This window comes from Natrix helvetica (genome assembly GCF_964273705.1).
Source record: "Natrix helvetica genome assembly, chromosome: 10".
NCBI lineage: Eukaryota > Metazoa > Chordata > Lepidosauria > Squamata > Natricidae > Natrix > Natrix helvetica.
In genome coordinates this window covers 1,010,269-1,029,418 of record NC_138561.1, presented here as the reverse complement: position 1 = coordinate 1,029,418, position 19,150 = coordinate 1,010,269, and the positions used below count along the sequence as shown (strand labels likewise).

Below are 19,150 nucleotides of genomic sequence, written 5' to 3'. Positions count from 1 at the left end.
GCTTCAAAGGTGCCCCCCCCCTCTTCCCTGGAGGGAATCAGCAGAATGCAACGGCTGCTGGCAACTGGTTCCTCCTCCTGTGAAGGGGCCCAATCTTCTTTCAGTCATCAGCCACACCCAATTCCAGTGGACAGAGTGACAGGTGAACTAGGCAGCTTCTTCCAGTTCACCCCTCTGCTCAAGCAGGAGACCCTGCACCACTCCAGATATGGGGCTGCCCAGTCTCTTCTTAAAAGCCTCCAACGATGGAGCACCCACCACTCCAGGGGGCCAGTTGTTCCACTGATTGTTGTAACTGCCAGGAAATTCCTCCTTAGTTCCAGGTTGCTTCTCTCCTTGATTAGTTTCCACCCGTTGCTTCTTGTCCTGCCTTCAGCTGCTTTGGAAAATAGACTGACCCCCTCTTCCTTATGGGAAGCCCCTCAAATATTGGAAGGTGGCTCTCCTGTCTTCCCTCTTTTCTGCTAAAGAGAAAGCCCAAACGGTGAAACCAACTCTCAAGCTCAACCCGTCCAAGACGGAGTGGCTGTGGCTACCGGCACCCCGGTTCAACCAGCTGATTCCATCACTGGCCATTGGGGGCGAACATCTGGCCCCCGTGGATCGGGTACGCAATTTGGGCATCCTCCTAGATGCCTGGCTGTCAATGGACGACCATGTGACAGCCGTGGCAAGGGGGGCGTTTCACCAGGTTCGCCTGGTGCGCCAATTGCGTCCCCTATTGGACCGGAACGCCCTTCGCACAGTCACCCATGCGCTTGTGACATCCTGGCTAGACTACTGTAACGCTCTCTACATGGGGCTCCCCTTGAGATGCACGCGAAGACTGCAGTTGGTTCAGAATGCGGCCGCGCGGGCAGTCTCGGGAGTCGCTAGATACTCCCACGTAACACCTCTCCTGTGCGGCTGCACTGGCTACCTGTAGCTTTTCGGGTGCGTTTCAAGGTGCTGATTATCATCTTCAAAGGCTCCATGGCACAGGGCCTAGTTATTTGCGGGATCGTATCCTGCCCCACACATCCCTTCGGCCGATTCGCTCTCACAGAGACGGACTCCTCCGGGTGCCGTCCACTAGGCTGTGACAGCGGGCAACGCCCAGGGGAAGGGCCTTCTCTGTGATGGGCCCGACCCTCTGGAATGACCTCCCCCCCGGACATCAGAACTACCACCGACCTCCGCTCCTTCCGCAAGAAGCTCAAAACCCACCTGTTTAATCTAGCCGGCTTGGCCTAATTCCAGCTCTCCCACCTCAGTCTGTATTTTTAAATTTCACGGGTTGTTCTTAGGCTAAGTTTTTAATTTTTATAAATTTGTACAGGGGTTTAAAGTTTAATCCGATTTTAACTATATTTATGATTATTTGTATGGTTTTTAATTTGGTACCTGTACACCACCCCGAGTCCCTTCGGGGAGAGGGGCGGTCTAGAAATCAAATAAAATAAATAAACTCAGTTGCCCATTGCAGCTAATACAATGCCAATGTTGGACCTGCACCTGTAAACAGCATTATGAGATCAGAAGGTTTATTTTGAATTCCTTTGGGTCTGTCAGCTAATTGGGCCTCTCCATGTTGGCCTCTTGAGTCCCAGCCTTCACGGAAGTTTCCAGGAGGCCGTTCTGGCCAAACTCCTCATCAGCCACAGCCGAGAGCAAAGCCCAGGGCCAAGGGCCAAGGGCCCTTCAATCGTGGTCCAGGGAGGGGGGGGGTTGTTGCCATGAACTGACAGCCCCTCCCAAGCCCCGGATGCTGGGCAGCCATCTTCCACAAACACAGGTAAGAAAGGCTCCTCCTTCCACTTTCCAACAGAACCGTGTCCCATTTTCCCCAGCAAGAAGGCAGCCAGCACTGAGCTTCTCCCTGCTAAAGCAGCCAGTCCTGGCAGGAGGAGGCAGCGCGTTTTCCAAGGAGGCTACAGGCGCAGGCGTTTGATGTCTTCATTACGAAAATCCATCCGGAGGGCCAGCACTTGGCGGACCTCTGCTGGCGTCAGGCACCACGTCAGAGGGCCCGAATTGGGGCCCCAGTAATCCAGGATCTCCGTTACCTAAAAAGAGAGGAAAATACTGTCTGCCCGTCCGGCAGAGGATTGGACAGCACCTGCCTGACACCTGGAAGGCAGCAGAGCCCCCGTCCTGCCTGCTTTTGCCTTTGAGCAGTCTGGGATGGGGCTCTGCTCCGCCTCCAACCCCCCCTCCCCCTCTCCGGCCGCCCTGCCTAGGGAGGGAAGTGCGGAGGGCCCACCCTTTCCAGGTTGAGGATGGTCGCCATCTGGGAGAGCCGGGCAAACTTGTCACGGATGGTCCAGGTGGTGACTGTAGTCAGGTAGGCTATCAGGGACCTCAGTTCCTTGTCAAACTGCAACCCGCCAAGCTGAGGAGACAGAAAGTGGCAAAGCGTGGCTGAACCGGCAGCTGGCCAGGAGAAGCCCATCCCAGCCCCAGCAGAACCTCCTGGAACGGGTTCCCCTCTGAACTCCACCCAGCAGGGAAGTTCGGGGAAAGGCCCACTTCCAGAGAAGCCTCTTACTCGGTCGCCCATTGGCTCCACCCACCCTGAGCCAAGGGCATTCTGGCGTTGGGCCTTGGAGGCAGGAGGAGTTGGCAAAGAGGCTCCACAAGGAGTCAAACAAGGGGCTCTCCAAAGCGGGATCGATTCCCAACCCCGAACCAGCCTCTTTCCCCAAGCAGGCAGGCAAGCTGGACCTCTCCCTCCCGTTTCCTCCCTTAGGACTAAGAGCAGGGAAGAAGCCCTCAGGGTACACTGGGACTATTTGATAGGAGGCAGAGGCTCTGGGTTGCCAAGGGAGGGGCCTGTGCTGTGCGCATCGTCAACTGGCCAGCCACTCCCCCGCCCTTGCCCAGCAGGCATTCCCCTCGCACAGCTGTACTACACCTGGCTCAGAGCATACAGAAAAGAACTGGCCAAGTTACACAATCCAAGGACGCCAACAAGGAGAACAAACAGACAGAACCCAAGTCGAGAGATAGAGGGGGAGGGGTGACCGGCTGATGGGCGTCATTGGTTTCTCCGAGTCTGACCGCCTGGGTGGGAGTGTAAGGCTAGGCGGGGCCAGCCCCCTTTTCCCGCTGCCCTGAGCTTCTTTACTCCTCCAGCAGGGCGATGCCATTGCCAGCTTTCATTGAAAAGCCTCCTCTGGGCAGCGAAAGTCACCCGTGCAAGATTTAAAGCTGTGGCTGGGCACTGTGGGCCCGTCCCCCTTTCCATCATTCCCGGATCCCACCCCCACCGCCCAGCCCCCACGTTAGCGAAGCCGGCGTCGGTCGCGGCTGGGTCGGGCAAATATCTCAGGGTGGAGAGCAGGTTGTGTGTCTCCCCAAGCGACTGAGGCCCTCCCAGCACCAACAAGGGCCGGAAGGAGCTCCAGCAAGAGGGAGGTGCGGGAGACTCAGCCCCGGCCGCTTCTGCATCCCCTGCCTTTGCCCTTACCTTCTCAGGCCAGGCAAGGAGCGACTGGGAGGGGAGGGCGAGGGGGGGGGCAGCCAGTGGTGGGATCACCTGACAGGGAGCCACAAGCAAAGGGCCCAAAGAGCCGCATGCAGCTCTGGAGCCGCAGGTTGCAGACATCCGGGCTAACGTATTGCTCATTCTGTGCCTGTTAACTCTCTTGTAAAACCTTCAACGAATGTAAATACAAACAATAATTCCCTTCTGCTAATTATCCCAGCACTGAAATGAACGCTCCAAAGGATTGGGGAGTGGAGAAAAGGAAAGTATCTGCCACGCAGAAGATGGGATGCTTTGTTTGAAGTTACTTGAGGTTATTCTACTGTGTTTCCCTGAAAATAAGACAGGGTCTTATTTTCTTTTGACCCCCGAAATAAGAGCTTGGCCTTATTTTCGGGGAGGTCTTATTATTTTTGAGGTGCAGGAGGCGGTGAGTGTGGTCACCTCATGGCTGCTGCTGCGTTGCAATATTTTGGAAGAGGGCTTATTACCCAGGGAGGTCTTATTTTCGCGGCAACAGGGTACATATAAACAATTAGACTCAGATTGTAATGCTGGCATGTCTTGCGATTGATCTGCAGGTTGGCCTTATTGGCACTCTCTACCCCATCTTACCCGACTGAAGGTGGACTTGAGAACAACCTTCTCCAGCTCCAGAGCAACTAGAGTGGTCATCAGGCTGGTGAGGCTATCGTAGATCACAGGGGACAGTCCTGCCTGCAGAGAAGGGAGAAGACCTGGTTCAGGATGGCAGCCCAAGGCAGGCCAGGGGGGACAGTGTCCCTGCCCAGGGAAAAAGCTGCCAAGGGAACAAGTGTCCCGGCCCTTCCATTGGCAAGGGGAACACACAGCGGGCAGCTGCCTTCTCTCTGAAATGACCAATGCCCGTATGCCAAAGGGGCCAATTCCCCTTGGAGGAATTGGCCCCCTCAACTCCTGCCTCGAACCCACCTTGAGCTCCACCATCTGCTGCTCCAGACTAAGAATGAAGTGCTGCACCCAGGGGTCGTTGGCTTCGTAGTCATTGAACTCTTCCTGAAAGAGGAGCAGAGAACAGAGCTGGGCCCCTCCCGCTGCCTCCCTTGAGTACCAGGGAGGGTGGGGGGTGGGGTGGGGGGTGGCGGCTCCAGCTGGCCTGTCACGTCTTTCTCAGAGGCAGCAATTTTGTTTTCACGGAAGCCGGTACAGCAAAAGGATGGGACTGATGGGCTCAGCCTGGCTTGCTCAAGGCATGCCCAGCCACTGCTACTCCTCCAGGCTTTCCCAAGACTTGGCTGGCCTGGCAAAGGCTTGCCAGCCCCGAGGCCGCCTCCTTCTGCTTCCGTGGCCGCTTAGCAGGATGAACCAAAGGGTGGGGGCTTGAGAGGCACCTGGGCTGTTCCCTGGGGAGATGCTGAAGGAAGGAACCCTGCATGCAGAAAGGGAGCCTGCTGCAAAGAGGGCACTTGACTGGCAAGCCCCACCCCCCACCCCACCCCCCCGCAAGGAAAAGTGAGCCTCCAGGCTGCTTCTCCACATCAGCTCTTCAGTTAGGCCAGCAAGGGAACAGGCACCACAAGCAACGCTGGAACTTTGCTGCACCGAGAGCTCAGAAGCCTTTCCGTATGGCCCCCTTCCCTCCCCCTTGCACTAAAGGGAGTCAAGGAGGGCAGTCTTCAGATTCTTCCTCAGCCTTTCGGGGCTATTCCTGTTTTACTTAATGACCGCAACACGTCTTATTCAAGCACTCTCTCCCCCAGCAGCGTTCTCATTCCACATCTTCTCCCCTCTATAGAGTCCCAGTGGAGTCTTCAAAAGTGGCAAAAACGCCTCCTCCACCCGCTTCTCCAGCCTCCTGCATTCAGGCAAGCAAACAAACCTCCTCGATGTTGTGGGATACAGACAGGAAGAGGTTAATGCAGGGCTTCACGTGCGGTTTGACTGCTGAGCTGGTGAGTTCATTCAGCCCTTCCTGAGAGAGAAGAAGGGTCAGTCAGCAGCCCCTCATTAGGTCTCCAGGCTCCCCTATCCTGGCAAAGGTGCAGAGCCCCAGGGGTCCCACCCAGCCTGTTGGGAGCTGCTCATCTCTCTAAGCTGAAGCATAGAAATGCTCAGCAAAATGTGGGTGAGTGGAAGAGAAGCTCCCCTGGCAGCCCCAAGGAGCTCACCTCCTGCCGGGGAAGGATGCTGCCCATTGGCCAGCCTGGCCTCCTTCCCTCCCTCCTGGGGGGCCTTGGGACAGGCAACACTCCAAAGGGCCAAAGCTCACCTGCAGCAGGTCACGAAACTTGCTGGAGACGGCGTCCATGTCCGAAAGGCAGCTCTCCAGCTTGAGCCGAGCCTGCTCTCCTCCAAAGCCCTGGCTGAGCAGCTCCGAACAGTCGCTCTGTAGGGGAGCAGAGATCTAGCTGCAAACAAGAATGGCTCTGCAAAAGGGAGACCTCGAGTCTGGTGGAAATGAAGCACGGCAAGAGAAGGTGGGGCAGCAGCCCACCCCCACGGCAGCTCTCCCACTGCTCAGTCCCTCCTCCCATTTCCCATGCAATCCAAGTCTCTGGATGGGGCCTCCTGGCCAGGCACCGCAACTCCTTGCTCCAAACCCAGCATCCTCGTGTTTTTATGTAGACGGTTTATATCCTGGTTTCTTTGGGTCCCCATCTTTGGAATAAGCCAGGAAGGATCTCCCAAAATAAAGCCGGACTTCTAATTGAAATTAGTGTATTAACTTAGCCCCAAGATGGATTTGAATCACACAAACACACAATGAGTCCACAAGTACCTCCAGGGTCTTCTTCAGGGTCATTATGTTCTCGCTGCAGGCCTCCACATTGTTTAAAGTCACCTGCCATGTAGAGGAAGCAGAACGGTCAGCCTCTTTCCCCACCCTGAAGAGCAGTCATGCCTAAAGGGCCTTTGTCCCCAAGGTCAGCATCTCAGTCATTGCTCCTCTGAGGAAGAAACTGGGCACGGAGGAGACGGGAGCCAGGGGAAGAGGAAGGAAGGTTTCATTGGCCAGGGAAGAGATCAAGCACCTGATCCTCCACTTCCTTTCCCCTCTCAGACCCAGTTGACTCTTAAAACGCGGCACTGGGCTGTTCCCCATCCAGGAAAAGAAGAAAACTGGCCCAATGGATGGGGAAAGGCAGGGCGGCGTTTCCATTTCCGCCAGCCCCCGGTTCCTTGGGGGAGGCTACTGCAAAGAGAATTCCATGCATTGGACCATCAGGCCAAGGCCTTGGCACGTGGGGCTGCCCTTTGAGGCAAAGCCCCTTGCTGCCTCTCCATGCGAGACCTAACCAGTGGGCTCTTCAATGGGAAACAACGTTTCAACCTCCTTTCGTCAACAGAAATTAATTGTACACCAGGTACTTGCATAAGACAAGCATTTTGACAGAATGAGGCTGTGTTGGTGCTCCTAACAGCCTTTCAACAGCCCACTTTGCTTGGCCCTCAACCCAGCCATACTAGCTCCCTTCGGAGAGCCTCTGCCTTTCCCTCCAGCCCAGGCATTGCCCCCCGGGGCCCCGTCCGGACAACGCACCAGGAAGGACTGCTTAGCCTCATCGGTGCTCTCAATGCCTTTGGAGTCGAACTTTCCCTGCTGCAGGCTGCTCTGCATGAGGCTCACGGCACTGGTCACTCCCCTCTGGAAATCCTGGAAAGGGGTGGCCGGGAAGCCCACCCGCAGCTTGTGGCCCAGGATCTCCCTGTGGAAAGAAGGCAACCTCAAGCAGGAAGGCTGGAGATTCAGGGAGCCAACTTCTTCTGCAAGAAGGAGGCAGGACCAAGGGCCTCGGCTTGCAACCCCCCCCCAAAAAAACCCTCTCCCTCCCCAGCTCTAGGAAAACAAAACCAGCTTCGCTGCTAGGAGGCCCTGGCAGAATTTGCAGAGCAAAGCAAGCTCCTTGCCCCCCAGTCTTGTGCGACATAAATTCTGCCCTTAGGTGCAGGAAGAGTCCATCCCAGCCCTGAGGAACAGGAAATAATGGAATCCGTGTATCTATAGTTCATTTCAAACTCAGAACATTCCAATAAGTAAATTTAATCTGAAAGAGTGTGCGAAGTTCCCTTGTCAGACTCATTTATACCTCCAAGGTCCCTCCAAATCCTTAATTTCCCGATTCTATGAAATCAAAGTCATGGGATCATAGGGTTTTTGGAGATCATCTCCTCCAACCTTCTGGAGGTCCTAGTCCAGCCCCCAAATTTGCAAATCTGTTGATTATGTGCAACAGTAAGGTCTGCATGAAGCCCACGCAGTCCAAAGAGCGGCTTATGTCTGTTTTACGGAGGCCCAGAGGAGACTTAGCAGAACCTCCTCAGGTTCCAAGAGCTCCAGATGTTGTCCACCTCCCTCCCCACCACCTACCTGAACTCTGACTCAAGCTCAGTGATGGAATGGTTGATCATGGCACAGAGACAGTCGATGCTGGAGCTGGAAAGAGCCCTCCCGATGCATTTCTTCACGATGTAGAAAACATCATCCACCATGCTTGAGGTTAGCTGACCCTTCTCACAGGTGTCCATGGCTACAGCCTAGCAGAAAAGCCAACAGGCGTTCACAATTTACTCTGGGCTTCTCAACCCATCAAACACTGGCTCTACTCGGGCAATCAGGGAGACCTAGCACGTGGCTTCCAAACTTTGCTGCTTCTGAAGACGACAGCCAAAGATTGCTCTCCTCAGCAGAAAACGTCAAACCGGTCTGATCATCGTCATCATTTCCTCCGCTCAGCAATGGTTGGATTCAAACTGTGTTAAAATTTTGCTGATTAAACCACCATTGGTAAGCCCAACCACCACTATGGGAAACTGAGAGACTCCTAAGCAGAGAGTCTAGTTACTGCATCCAAGAGAATCTGGCTTCCCTCTCTGACAAGTTGGAAAAACATTGGATAGTTGCCAGTCAAGGTTGACAAGGCTCCCTTACACCGGCCCAGCCGAAGGCTTCCCATGCAGGTAACGGACTCTCCGTGGGACTCATCCATGCAACTGAGCTCCATCCAAGCAGGGAAGGGGAACAGATGCAAACTTCCAGGCAGTCCTTCCTACCTTATTCACAGTCTCTCTCATAAAGTACTCTTCCATGGTGATGTAGTAGCCAATCAACTCTTGCATGGCACAGCTCAGAAAGCAATTGTGGAGCATTTTGTCCAGGCACTTCTGATGCTCTGTGGAGCAGAATCACAATGATTAAGAAACAGCAGAAAGGCTTGAAAAATGATAAAAGCGGGGCTTGCACAAAGATAATGGTAATAATGATAATGCTGTAATCAAAATCCTGAATTAAGGAGACTTAAATTCTCTGCAGCTACTACTAGGGAGATCAATAGATCAAGAGAGACAGTTGCAAAGGTCCCAGATGGAAAATCTCTGGAGAGGAAACTTAATACCTTTTTTGATGTATGACGCCTCCCCTCCCCCCCCAAAAAGTGGGTTTAAATGTCTGTGGATCTTAGAGAATGTTGCCGAAGCCCCGCCCACCCACCAGTCCCCACCCACCAGCCTCTGCCTTACAATAAAGGAGATTCATTGATGTGTTTGTTTTATCTAATTTAGGAACCACCCATCTCCCTCACAGAGCAGCTCTTCCTTGTCTGGTTTACTTGTGATGGCTGAAGACCTACAAGACCCCTGAGGCTGGGTCTTTCTTTCCTGACTCTTCCAGGATTGCCGTTCCTGCCCCAGTTCTCTGATGGCTTCCTAGGCGGCAGCGGCAGCAGCTCCTTGAATACAATACAATAGCGGAGTTGGAAGGGACCTTGGAGGTCTTCTAGTCCAACCCCCTGCCTAGGAAGGAAACCCTATACCGTTCCAGACAAATGGCTATCCAACGTCTTCTTAAAGACTTCCAGTGTTGGGGCATTCACAACTTCTGGAGGCAACTTATGTTCCACTGGTTAATTGTTCTGACTGTCAGGAAATTTCTCCTCAGTTCTAAGTTGTTTCTCTCCTTGATTAGTTTCCACCCATTGCTTCTTGTCCTGCCCTCAGGTTCCTTGGAGAATAGCTTGACTCCCTCTTCTTTGTGGCAGCCCCTGAGATATTGGAAGACTGCTATCATGTCTCCCCTAGTCCTTCTTTTCATTAAACTAGGCATGCCCAGTTCCTGCAACCGTTCTTCTTCTTTCTCCGAGGTCATCCATACATTCCATTATATCCAGTCCTTGACTAATTAACAAGCCACTCAAATCTTTGTACTCCAAAGAAGTTAACTACAAACCTGCCCTCAAAGCTACAAACTGCCACACAATTGAATTTTGGGTGTTTAGCAAATGGCTCACATTTACGATCCATGGGAGTCTCCCAGCCATGAGACATTTTACAGTTTTTGCCATTTTCTGGCAGAAAACTACAAAACACCCACCGAGTGTGCTGGATTTGCTTAACCACCATGTGGTTCGCTTATCATAAAAATGGTTGCAAAGGTGAATCCGGTCATGTGGTGTGACTTACAACTGCAGTAAGGTGTGACCAAAATTCTGGGCTCCGTTGTGGGTGTTAGCCAAGGTCTACCTGGATGCCTGCTTTCTCTCTGAGGCAAAAAGAAGCAAGCCCTGTTGGGGGGCAGGGCTCATTTCCTTTTCGGCTTTCTCACGCCATGCCTGGGGGGTGGGTGGGCTCACTTTCACTGCTAAAGAGCAGATGATCAAGGATGCCGAGCTGTAGGAAGGAAGCCAACGGACTCCCTTTGTATAGTTCTTTTAACAGCATTTTAACCTCCTCCATGTCAATTGTCAACTGTACATATTTAATTTTATTGTATCCTGGTATATTTTGTATTTTGTATTTTGTATGAACTGTACACCGCCCCGAGTCCCTTTTGGGAGAGGGGGCGGTCTAGAAGCATTAAATATTATTATTATTATTATTATTATTATTATTATTATTATTATTATTATTATTATTATTATTATTTGCAAACACCAGCATTTTACCTTGCTTCACCTCCTCGGAGGCCACAGAATCTCCCACCTCAAAGTCAGAGGTGATGCGCCTCCTGATGAACCTCAGGTAGAGTTCGCTGCGGGCATTCATCAAGGTGACCTCGGTTAAAATAGGGTCAAGTTCCCTGTGAGAAGCAAAGCAAGGGTCAGCCAGAGAAAAGGGACACTGAACCACATCTGCTAAGCCAGAATCTGCAACAATAAGCCCTCTGGGCAGGACATCTGGCTGCCTTCCGTTTCCTTCCTGGCACTTGTGCATAGCTCTGCTGAAAGGATTCTTTCAGTTCTCACAAGAGACACAGAGGGGCAAAGAAATGGCTAGCTGATACATATGCATACAGCCAGACACTCCTGGGCCGGTTTTCTCAACAACTGAACACAACAGAAATAAATAGGAGCATCAAAGAACAGAAACCAGAACTTCACTTGCTGGGACTAACCGATAAACAAATCAGAAGAGAGTTGGAGGACATAAGACAACGGTTGCATGGTTATTACACACAGAGAAATGGAGATTCTGAAACACCCACAATGGAGAAATGGCTGGTGAAGATGACAGAACTAGCAGAGCTGGCAAAACTGACTTGTTTGATTAGAGGAAGATAAAGAACACTGATTAGTGACTGAAAACCCCTTATGAACTTTATGCTGAAAAAAGAAAAAGATGAACATGCTTAGGGATTCGATTAGAAAGGATAGGCTACGGAAAGAAGGTACGCTGTAACCGCAGAGAGAGGGTAAAATATAAATGTCATTGCTGTTAAGAAAACTTGGAAGCTCTTCTTTATAGCTCTTTTTTCTCTTTCTTTTTCCTTTCCGTTTCTTTCATTTTACCCCTTTCCACTTTAATGCTTTGCTTTCTTTCCTTTTTTCTTACAAAAACTGCATTATTTTTATTCTCTTAAAATTTCTGTAATAAAAATTATATTGTTAAAGTATCAAAGTAAGGCATGGATTTTGGCCCACATTGGACAATGCTACTCTGTGGGGAATTCCAACTTCTCCCCAAGTCAGGCTGGGAAGCAGCCACTCACCTCCACAACTCTGACCTCTCTTGTGCAACTCAGAGCAAGAAGGGATGCTCGAAGCTACCAGGCAAGCTACACTCCAAAGGCCCCAGAGGAAGCTGCATCGACCATTCTCGGTTCACATTCCCAAGGAGGACAAGCGCCTGCCCTGCTGGCCCCCTGGGAGGCTGTCGGCAGCCAGCCAGTCCAAGGAAGTTGGTAGAACCCCCAAAGCAGACTTTGTTGCCCAGCAAATCCCACCCTCCCCCAATGAAGAGCCTGCCTTGCTTTCACAGGAAAAAAAGAGAAGAGAGAGGTGCTCCACCTTGGTTCAATCTTTTCTCCCGCCACGCTCCTCATCGTGCTGCTCTGGACGTGCTGGAACTGCAAGCATTGGAAGACAAGAGGTGTCAGCCCCCCCCCCCTTTACTGGGCAAGCCCAAGCAGGCAGTGGCTGCAGGGGATACACCCTGGCCACAGCAAAGCTGAAGGAGGCCAGAGGAAAAGGCCCGGCTGCTGCTGCCCGACCCATTTCCAGGACCCTCTGAGAACTCCCGGACAGGGCTGGGAGTGGCAGGTCCGGCTCCGGGAAAGGCAGAGCTCTGCAGGCTGTCAAATGTCTTGGAAGGCAGAACCCTCGACTGCCTTTCTTGACACAGCCCAGCAGGCGGCTTCAAAGGACAAGGCAACCCCGGAAAAGCTGAGCCCGGGCTCTCCCCCGGGGCAGCCGCTGCACTGAGCCTGATCCGGAGCCCAGAGGACCCCGAGGAGAAGCTGGGCAGCTGAGAGTCCCGCCCTGCCTGGACAAGCCCCTCTGCTTCCCAGGACCAGGGATCCCGATTGGGGTCAAGGCCAACATCAAGTGGCTCCTCTTCATTCTTCAGAAGGACCAGGAGTTCTGAGTTGCGTTACAGTCAGAATAGCTCCTGTAATGCTGGGTGGGAGAAGAGGGGAGCCAAGGCTCAGGCCCAGTTCCCTCTGCTGCCCATCACTGGAACACACAGGGTGATTTACGCTTTGTCCGGGCCCCAGGGCAGCTCAACTGGAGCATTCTGAAGGACATTCCAGGCAGGGGGGCTTTGTTCTCAACCAAAAGCAAGATTTATTTCCCATTTCACGCACACTCCTGAGAGCAAGAGTCAGGCAGTCACAGAGATCTGCCTGGAAGACCCAGCCTTTCCCCCCTCCTCCTTCCCTCACCTGCCTACGATAGTCTCTCTGCTGGATGAATTTCTCCACCACCTTCTCCACCTGCTGGTCACATTCTGCCTGCAGATGCTTGATCAACACATAAAGCCTGCCAGGTCCATAATACGTCTCCACAATGGGCTGGTGGGTCTCCACAATACGTGCAATCCCTGAAAGAAACCCCAGACCCATGAAATCTCAGGGACAGGGAGCAGAAAATTTCTGCCAAACTGCTAGTTTGTAACACAAAGAAGAGGAACATACTAGGAATCAATGAATTAAAAAATACCATATTTTTCGGAGTATAAGACACTGCGAAGTATAAGATGCGCCTACCTTTTGGGGAGGAAAACAAGAAAAAAATCTGCCTCTGCCTCCCAACAATTTGCCTCCTTGCAGCAAATAGCAAACAGCCTGTTTCGGTTTCAGCACAGCCTGATTAGCACAAGAAAAAAAAATCTCCTTCTGCCTCCCAGCAATTTGCCTCCTTGCAGCAAACAGCAAGTTTCAGTCTCAGTACAGCCTGATTAGCACAAGAAGCTGACTGTTGGGCCTCCTGACATCAACTGTTTCAGGCTGCAGGGTTCGCCATAGCCATTTGCCACCTCCGTGTGCCGCATTTTCGGCCTCCCTGCACCCCATTTTCCACCCATTTTAGGTGGTGGGGATTGGAATGGGCAGAAAATGGGGTGCAGGGAGGCAGCGGCCAAAGGGTGGGGGCTGGCGGGGCTACATTCAGTGTATAAGACGCACCAAATGTTCATCCTGTTTGGGGGGGGGGGGACTGCATGTTATACTCCGAAAAATATGGTAGGTTTTGACTTTGCCTGCTCACTCTTAAATGTGGGGAAGAGCCACTCACATCCACCCCTGCCTAGGATACAGAAATCAGCCAGAACCACAGCAAAAGGCTCCTGCCAATCCCACTGCCTTCTTCCTCCCTCTTGAGCCTATCAAGTCTTTGCATTTTGTTACAACTCAAAGACTTTCCTGGAGGCCTCAGTCTAACTTACTGCTTCCTTTGTCTCCTCTATGACATTCCATAGAGAAGCAGCCCAAAGGAGCCGAGGGGCTCCAGGCCCGTGCAGGTGGAAGGCTGGGCATGGCTGTGTAGGTTCCTCTGGGGTTCACCCAAGGAGAAGCGCCTTTTTCATTTCTGAGTTTTCAGGATGAAAGAAGAGCAGAACTTTACCTTCAAAGAGGAGGGTCAGCGTGTCTGCAAACAGGACCGCATATCGCCGTTCTGTTGGCTCCGTCTGTAACGCTAAGTGTAAATTCTCTTCTGCTTTGTTAGCAACCTGCAAAGAAGAGGCTCCCTTAGCCTGCTCTGTGGTCTCACAGCACCCATTGGTGCAAGATGGCTCACCACTGCCATCTCCTACTTCTTAATGCACACCAGCTCCCTGAGGTCTTTCTGAAACAAACTGCAGATACTACAGGGATCGAATAATAGGCAGTTACAAAAGACTCCAGTTATCATCTGGGACACACAAAACATACTAAGCGCATCTTCTATAAATTCTCGGCAAGATTCCTCATTCAGAAGATAGATGATGCAAAAGGAAATTCACACTCATCGCAAGGGAACAGCTGGCCAATGAAGTGCTAATGGTGAAAAATCCAGTGAAGAGATTGCTCCATACGGGAATTCTCAAACTTATAGAAAAGCAAGGCGAAAAGGATAATCCATATTGGATTCCAGGAAATGAGCATTTAATAAATTAAAAAGGAGGCAAGGCAGTAGGGTGTACTCTTGAAGGAAGAATTATGAATTTATTTCTAACTTTTATCACATACCCTCAAAATATGCAAACTTCAGGGAAATTTAAAATCATAGAAGGAAGGGGGAGAAATTTATAGATGACTAAGACTGGGAAAGATTGCTAACACCACCAGTTTAGGGGTGTTCCCCCAGGTATTGCGGCTTATTAACTGCAGGACTGCTGATACAAGCTGAACACAACTTTGCAGCAGGAAGCTCGACAGCTTACGCTTTCCTACGATAACAAGCACACCTCAAACATCGTAAGAAAAACCGGTGGCAGCTCAATGAAAGAAAATGCAGCTATCTAGGAAACTACAAAAGCCCCTGGAGTAACACTGGAGCCAAATGAAACCGGTGACTAACAGGCTTCCGCTTAGTTCCTCAAGGACACCGGCTTCTGTTTGTCTTTAGCGCTGATCAGAAGAAGCCAGTCCACCATATCTCTTCCACTGGTCCATCCACCAGACTGACAGAGTGCAGAGAAGTCAGAAATCCTCTCAGCAGCACAAGTGTTACTGTTCGCCCCCAGACCTGCCAGGTGCTCACCTGCTTGCAAAGGTATCTGGAGAAGTTACTCAGCCCCTCATCATGCAGGCCCAGTAAGGGGAAGATCTTGAAGAAACGTTCCACTTGGAGCAGGTCTTCCTGCTTCATGGCGACATCAAATTTCTCAGTAACAATGATCTTCAGCTGCTGTTCTGCTCCTTGCAGGAGCTTCAGGTTGGCATCAGTTATGGTGCCTGCCAGGGAAGAGAATGATATATTCTCAATATTATTTTGATTTATAAATGCCAAGATTAATTTAACTAAATAATTCAGGCTCTTAAGAGGGTTAGGAACTGGAGACAGAAGAAAAACATCTGGTTTTCCTGGCAGGACAGGGCTAGAAGCCTTTAAAACCAGTAACAGCCACATTCAATGTTTGCTGCAGGCCAGAGGCAACTTAACATGAGGCAGCTTCAAAATAAATTTTGAGAATGTGTTTTTGATACGAGTTTACTGTCTTCTTACAGTCAGTTTAACGCTAAAGAAAAATCACAATGGTCCTAATGCTGATATAGCGTGATGTGGTATTTTATAGTACTCGCCATTGTCTGTTATAGTACAGTATCACATGCATATAACACAGTAATGATATACACACAATGCCAATTGGCACGTTTCCCTCAAAAAGCGGTAAGGAACACGGCCGGGTGGGCCCCACAAACCACTGTTTCGGTACGGTGGCCGCTGCTCCCAGCTACACCGGTACGCCCGTACCAGGGTGTACTGCCTGGAACCCACTATTGGTCTGGGCAGAGAAGGACTGAGTGCAAGAAGGCCCTCTGAAGGAAGAGCAAGACACCAAATGGCCTTCTTACCCTCCTGGCCCTGCTTGCTCAGCTCAATGACTGACTTGTCCAAAGAGAGGTAACGGTGGACGTGAGCTGCTGCCTGCTCATAGTCTTCACTCCTCAGGGCCGCCTGGACACCATCGGTGCAGAACTTCAGGTCCAAAATATCGTCTGATCTCTGGATGGCCTGGTAGAGGCGGTTCTGCCAAAGCAAAGTGAGCAGGTTTACAGACCAATTTCATTAGTAAACAACGGCTACACATTTTTTACGACAATACTGGTAGAAAGATTGAGGAAATGTCTACCCTCTTATCAGGACAAACCTGGCTTTTTGCCAAAAAGACAACTGAGAGACAATATTGACAATATTGTTTTTTTTTTTAATTAAAAGAGTTTTGTACAAACAATTTTCCCCCTTTTCACCCCCCCTCCACACAATATAAATCTCATACAAATGCTATACCCCCCCCAACCCCCCCACAAAAATTCACTTTCAAATATTATACCAAATTCTTTGCCCCCTCCCCTCCCCCCATCTTAAAATAGATTACTCGTAACCCCTCTCCTCCCAACAAACACAATATAAATTTCTCTTAGATTAATAATAACACATTGATCGCATTTTCTAAGCTAATTTAACATCTATAACTCTTAATATAAATTTCTCCTAGCATAACAATGTTTCATTAATCCCATCTTCTAATTTATTCATACATATATATTACCCCACCCTCCACCCTAACCCTCCCCCACCTCCCACACAAACCCACCCCCCTGACTTCCGCTGTATACCACTCTAACAATTCCAAACATCCCATATACTATTTACTCTGATCATCTATCGGTCTAAACATTCTTACCTAAAGGCTACATAATAACTCCTGGTCTGGTATTTATTCTGTATATAATCAATCCATTTTGCCCATTCCTGTGTGTAATCCTGTTTCTGAGCTTTTAAAAAAGCTGAAATTTTTGCCATTTCAGCGAACCCCGCCACCTTCTGAATCCATTGATCAATTGTCGGTAAAAAATCTTTTTCCCAATGTTGCGCAATCAACAACCTAGCTGCTGTGACCATATACAAGGCCAATTTTGTTTCCCCTTTGGTAAAATCCTTAGCTATACCCAATAAAAACATTTGCGGAGTGAATTGTATTCTTTTCTTAAATACATTCTGCATAACCCACCATATTTTTATCCAAAAAGCTTTCACCTTGTTACAAGTCCACCATACATGAAAAAAGGTAGCATCTAGACACCCGCATCTCCAACATTTTGGTTGAACATTTGGGTACATGCATGATAATTTTTTAGGATCTAAATACCATCTGTAAAACATTTTATAAAAATTCTCCCTTAAATTCTGTGACTGTGTAAATTTAACATTCTGAACCCATATTTTTTCCCACGTTTCCAACATAACCACTTCACCAAAATTCTGAGCCCATTTAATCATACAATCCTTAACCAATTCACTTTCTGAGTCTGAGACAATATTGTTTTGAATCTTATTGAATACTGACAATTTCACAAGAAGAAAAAAGCACCTCTAATATTTTTGGATGCAGAGAAAGCTTTTGGTAACTTAAATTGGTACTTGAAATTTAAGGTTTTGGAAGGCATTGATATTGGAGAGAAATCTATCCAAGGCATATACTCATCAGAGCAAATATCATCAATGAAGATTTATGTAAACCATTTGAAAAGTATTCAAGACAAGGATGTCTTAAGAATATGGCTTCTCAAGATAATGAAATATTGACAAGAAAATCAGGTTTTTAGATGGAGAAAAAGGTGAAATACTCTGGGACTACATTGACAAATACAAACTCCAAAGGTTTCAAAACAATTTTGTCCGTGTGAAATGACATTAAAGAGATTATTAAGATGCGGTACTTTGCATTATTGCTATTATGTAGAATCTCTGTAATAAAGTGGCGGCTGTAACATTATTAAGGTCATTCTACCGCTCGGAAAAGAGTTCCGACTTTCGCCCCCTTTATTCTACCTGCTGCTTTGCCCGCTTTCGCTCCCATTTCTATTCCACCCTCCTCCACCAGGCTCAGGAGAATTGTGCTGCATAACAAGCAAAGTGGCCCAGCCCAGCGCCTCCCTTCTGTGATGACTTTGGCATAAAATAAAGGCAGACAGCAAAGAGCTTGAACTAGAGCTTGTCTTTAACCTGACTTCAGCCCTAGATGACATCATTAAAAAGGTGAACTGTTTCCTAGCCTTCTTAAAGAGCTAGGCACACCAATTGCACATAAAACACACACATCATTACATTACCGCCTCCCGAGTGTCTGTTCCGGGGAGGAGGAGGCGGCGGCACCTACCTTAGCCAGGTCCAGCTGGCGGACTTTGCTGCTGACGTTCTCGGCCAGGCGACAGGTGAAGGCGATGGTGCCCCCCAGCTGCTGCGCGTCCCCCTCGATCAGCTGCAGGTTGGGGCTGCGGAGGCGGAGGAAGAGCGGCGGCTGAGGCTCCCCGGCCCAGGAACCACCACCCCCGCCCCGCCCGGGCCCCGCCACTCACCCCATCCGGTGCAGCGCCGCCACCTTTCCCTCCAGGGCGCTGCGCTGCTCCAGCAGCAGCTCCAGCTCCGCCCGCGTCTCGCCCTGCAACGAAGCAGACGCGCATTCGAGGCCGCCCCTCCCCCCCGCCCCGCATCGGTGGCTTCCGCCCCCCCCGACACCCCCCCCGCCTTCACCTCCTCGCGGCACAGGCGCCCATAGGCCGCCTCCAGGTCCGGCAGCTCGGTGAGGCCGCGCAGCTGCTCCAGCGACAGCGCCGAGGCGCACATCTCGCCGGCGGCGCGGGTAGGGCGGAGATCCGGTCGGGCCTGGCCACCGAGGCGGGGCCTGACGCGCGGTCCGAGGGGGCCTCGCAGGACGTGGCGACGCGTCAGGCGCGGCGAGGGCAACCCGCGCGCCGCGTGCCTCGAAGGACCCCTGGAGGAGCGCGGACCGTGCGGCAGGCGAGGGTGGTGACGGGATCCGCCGCCATCCGCGCCGTTCTGCGGTAGGTGCCGCCGAATCTCGCCCGGGGAGGCTGGCGGGGGCGACCGCGGCCCTCTCTCCGGCGGTCCCGTCCCTCGGAGGGCGGCTGCGGCGCGGATGTGAGGCCGCTAGGTGGGCCCCAGCGCGCTCCCCGTCGTCGCCTTTGGCCCTGGCGCGGGATGAGCTGCTGCATTGTGTCCCTGACTGCGCGGGTCTCTGTTCCATCTCGGGCCTGGCCCATTAACCTGCCGCCGCCGCCTTTCCTGCTCTTCATCCCGACTGCGGCTTAAACGCATTCCGACAAGGGCGTTGGGCCTTTCTGCCCGAGGCCCGGTCTCTTCCCTTTCCTAATTGAGTTGCAAGAACTGGAGAAGATAAAGATAGACTTTGCTTGGCTATTTGGGGCTTGCAAATGTTCTACGAATCCCCCAATAGTTACGGGATTGATTTTTTCACTTTTTTTCT

The 19,150-nt window shown here is 51.1% G+C and overlaps 2 protein-coding genes across 3 annotated transcripts in view; one reads left to right on the top strand and one right to left on the bottom strand.

The window, feature by feature from the left end:
* Positions 1 to 1,506: 1,506 nt before the first annotated feature.
* Positions 1,507 to 18,587, bottom strand: COG4 (component of oligomeric golgi complex 4). The gene is made up of 19 exons (XM_081963633.1): positions 18,397 to 18,587; positions 18,222 to 18,304; positions 18,023 to 18,137; positions 15,714 to 15,888; positions 14,899 to 15,092; positions 13,780 to 13,885; positions 12,600 to 12,757; positions 11,725 to 11,783; positions 10,384 to 10,517; positions 8,498 to 8,616; positions 7,815 to 7,981; positions 6,987 to 7,152; positions 6,225 to 6,287; positions 5,715 to 5,831; positions 5,325 to 5,417; positions 4,418 to 4,501; positions 4,082 to 4,183; positions 2,243 to 2,371; positions 1,507 to 2,045 (listed from the first exon to the last, which is right to left on the bottom strand). The coding sequence occupies exons 1-19, from the start codon at positions 18,487 to 18,489 to the stop codon at positions 1,911 to 1,913; spliced, it is 2,292 nt and encodes a 763-aa protein (XP_081819759.1). The 5' UTR covers positions 18,490 to 18,587; the 3' UTR covers positions 1,507 to 1,910.
* Positions 18,059 to 19,150, top strand: part of SF3B3 (splicing factor 3b subunit 3) — a 47,814-nt gene continuing 46,722 nt past the window's right edge. Inside the window, exon 1 of one of the 2 annotated variants that reach the window (XM_081963632.1) lies at positions 18,059 to 18,077. The gene's annotated coding sequence lies outside the window, so the exon portion shown is untranslated. Of the gene's footprint in view, positions 18,078 to 18,569; positions 18,708 to 19,150 lie in introns of those variants that run through there. The other variant, XM_081963631.1, reaches the window with a different exon arrangement.

Coding starts and splice junctions, on each gene's coding strand:
- COG4 (XM_081963633.1), bottom strand. CDS start 18,489: ATGTGCGCCTCGGCGCTGTCGCTGGAGCAGCTGCGCGGCCTCACCGAG. Junction 4,184..4,417: donor AGCAGATGGTGGAGCTCAAG/GTGGGTTCGAGG, acceptor CCTTCTCTGCAG/GCAGGACTGTCCCCTGTGAT. Junction 2,372..4,081: donor TCAAGTCCACCTTCAGTCGG/GTAAGATGGGGT, acceptor CTGTCTCCTCAG/CTTGGCGGGTTGCAGTTTGA.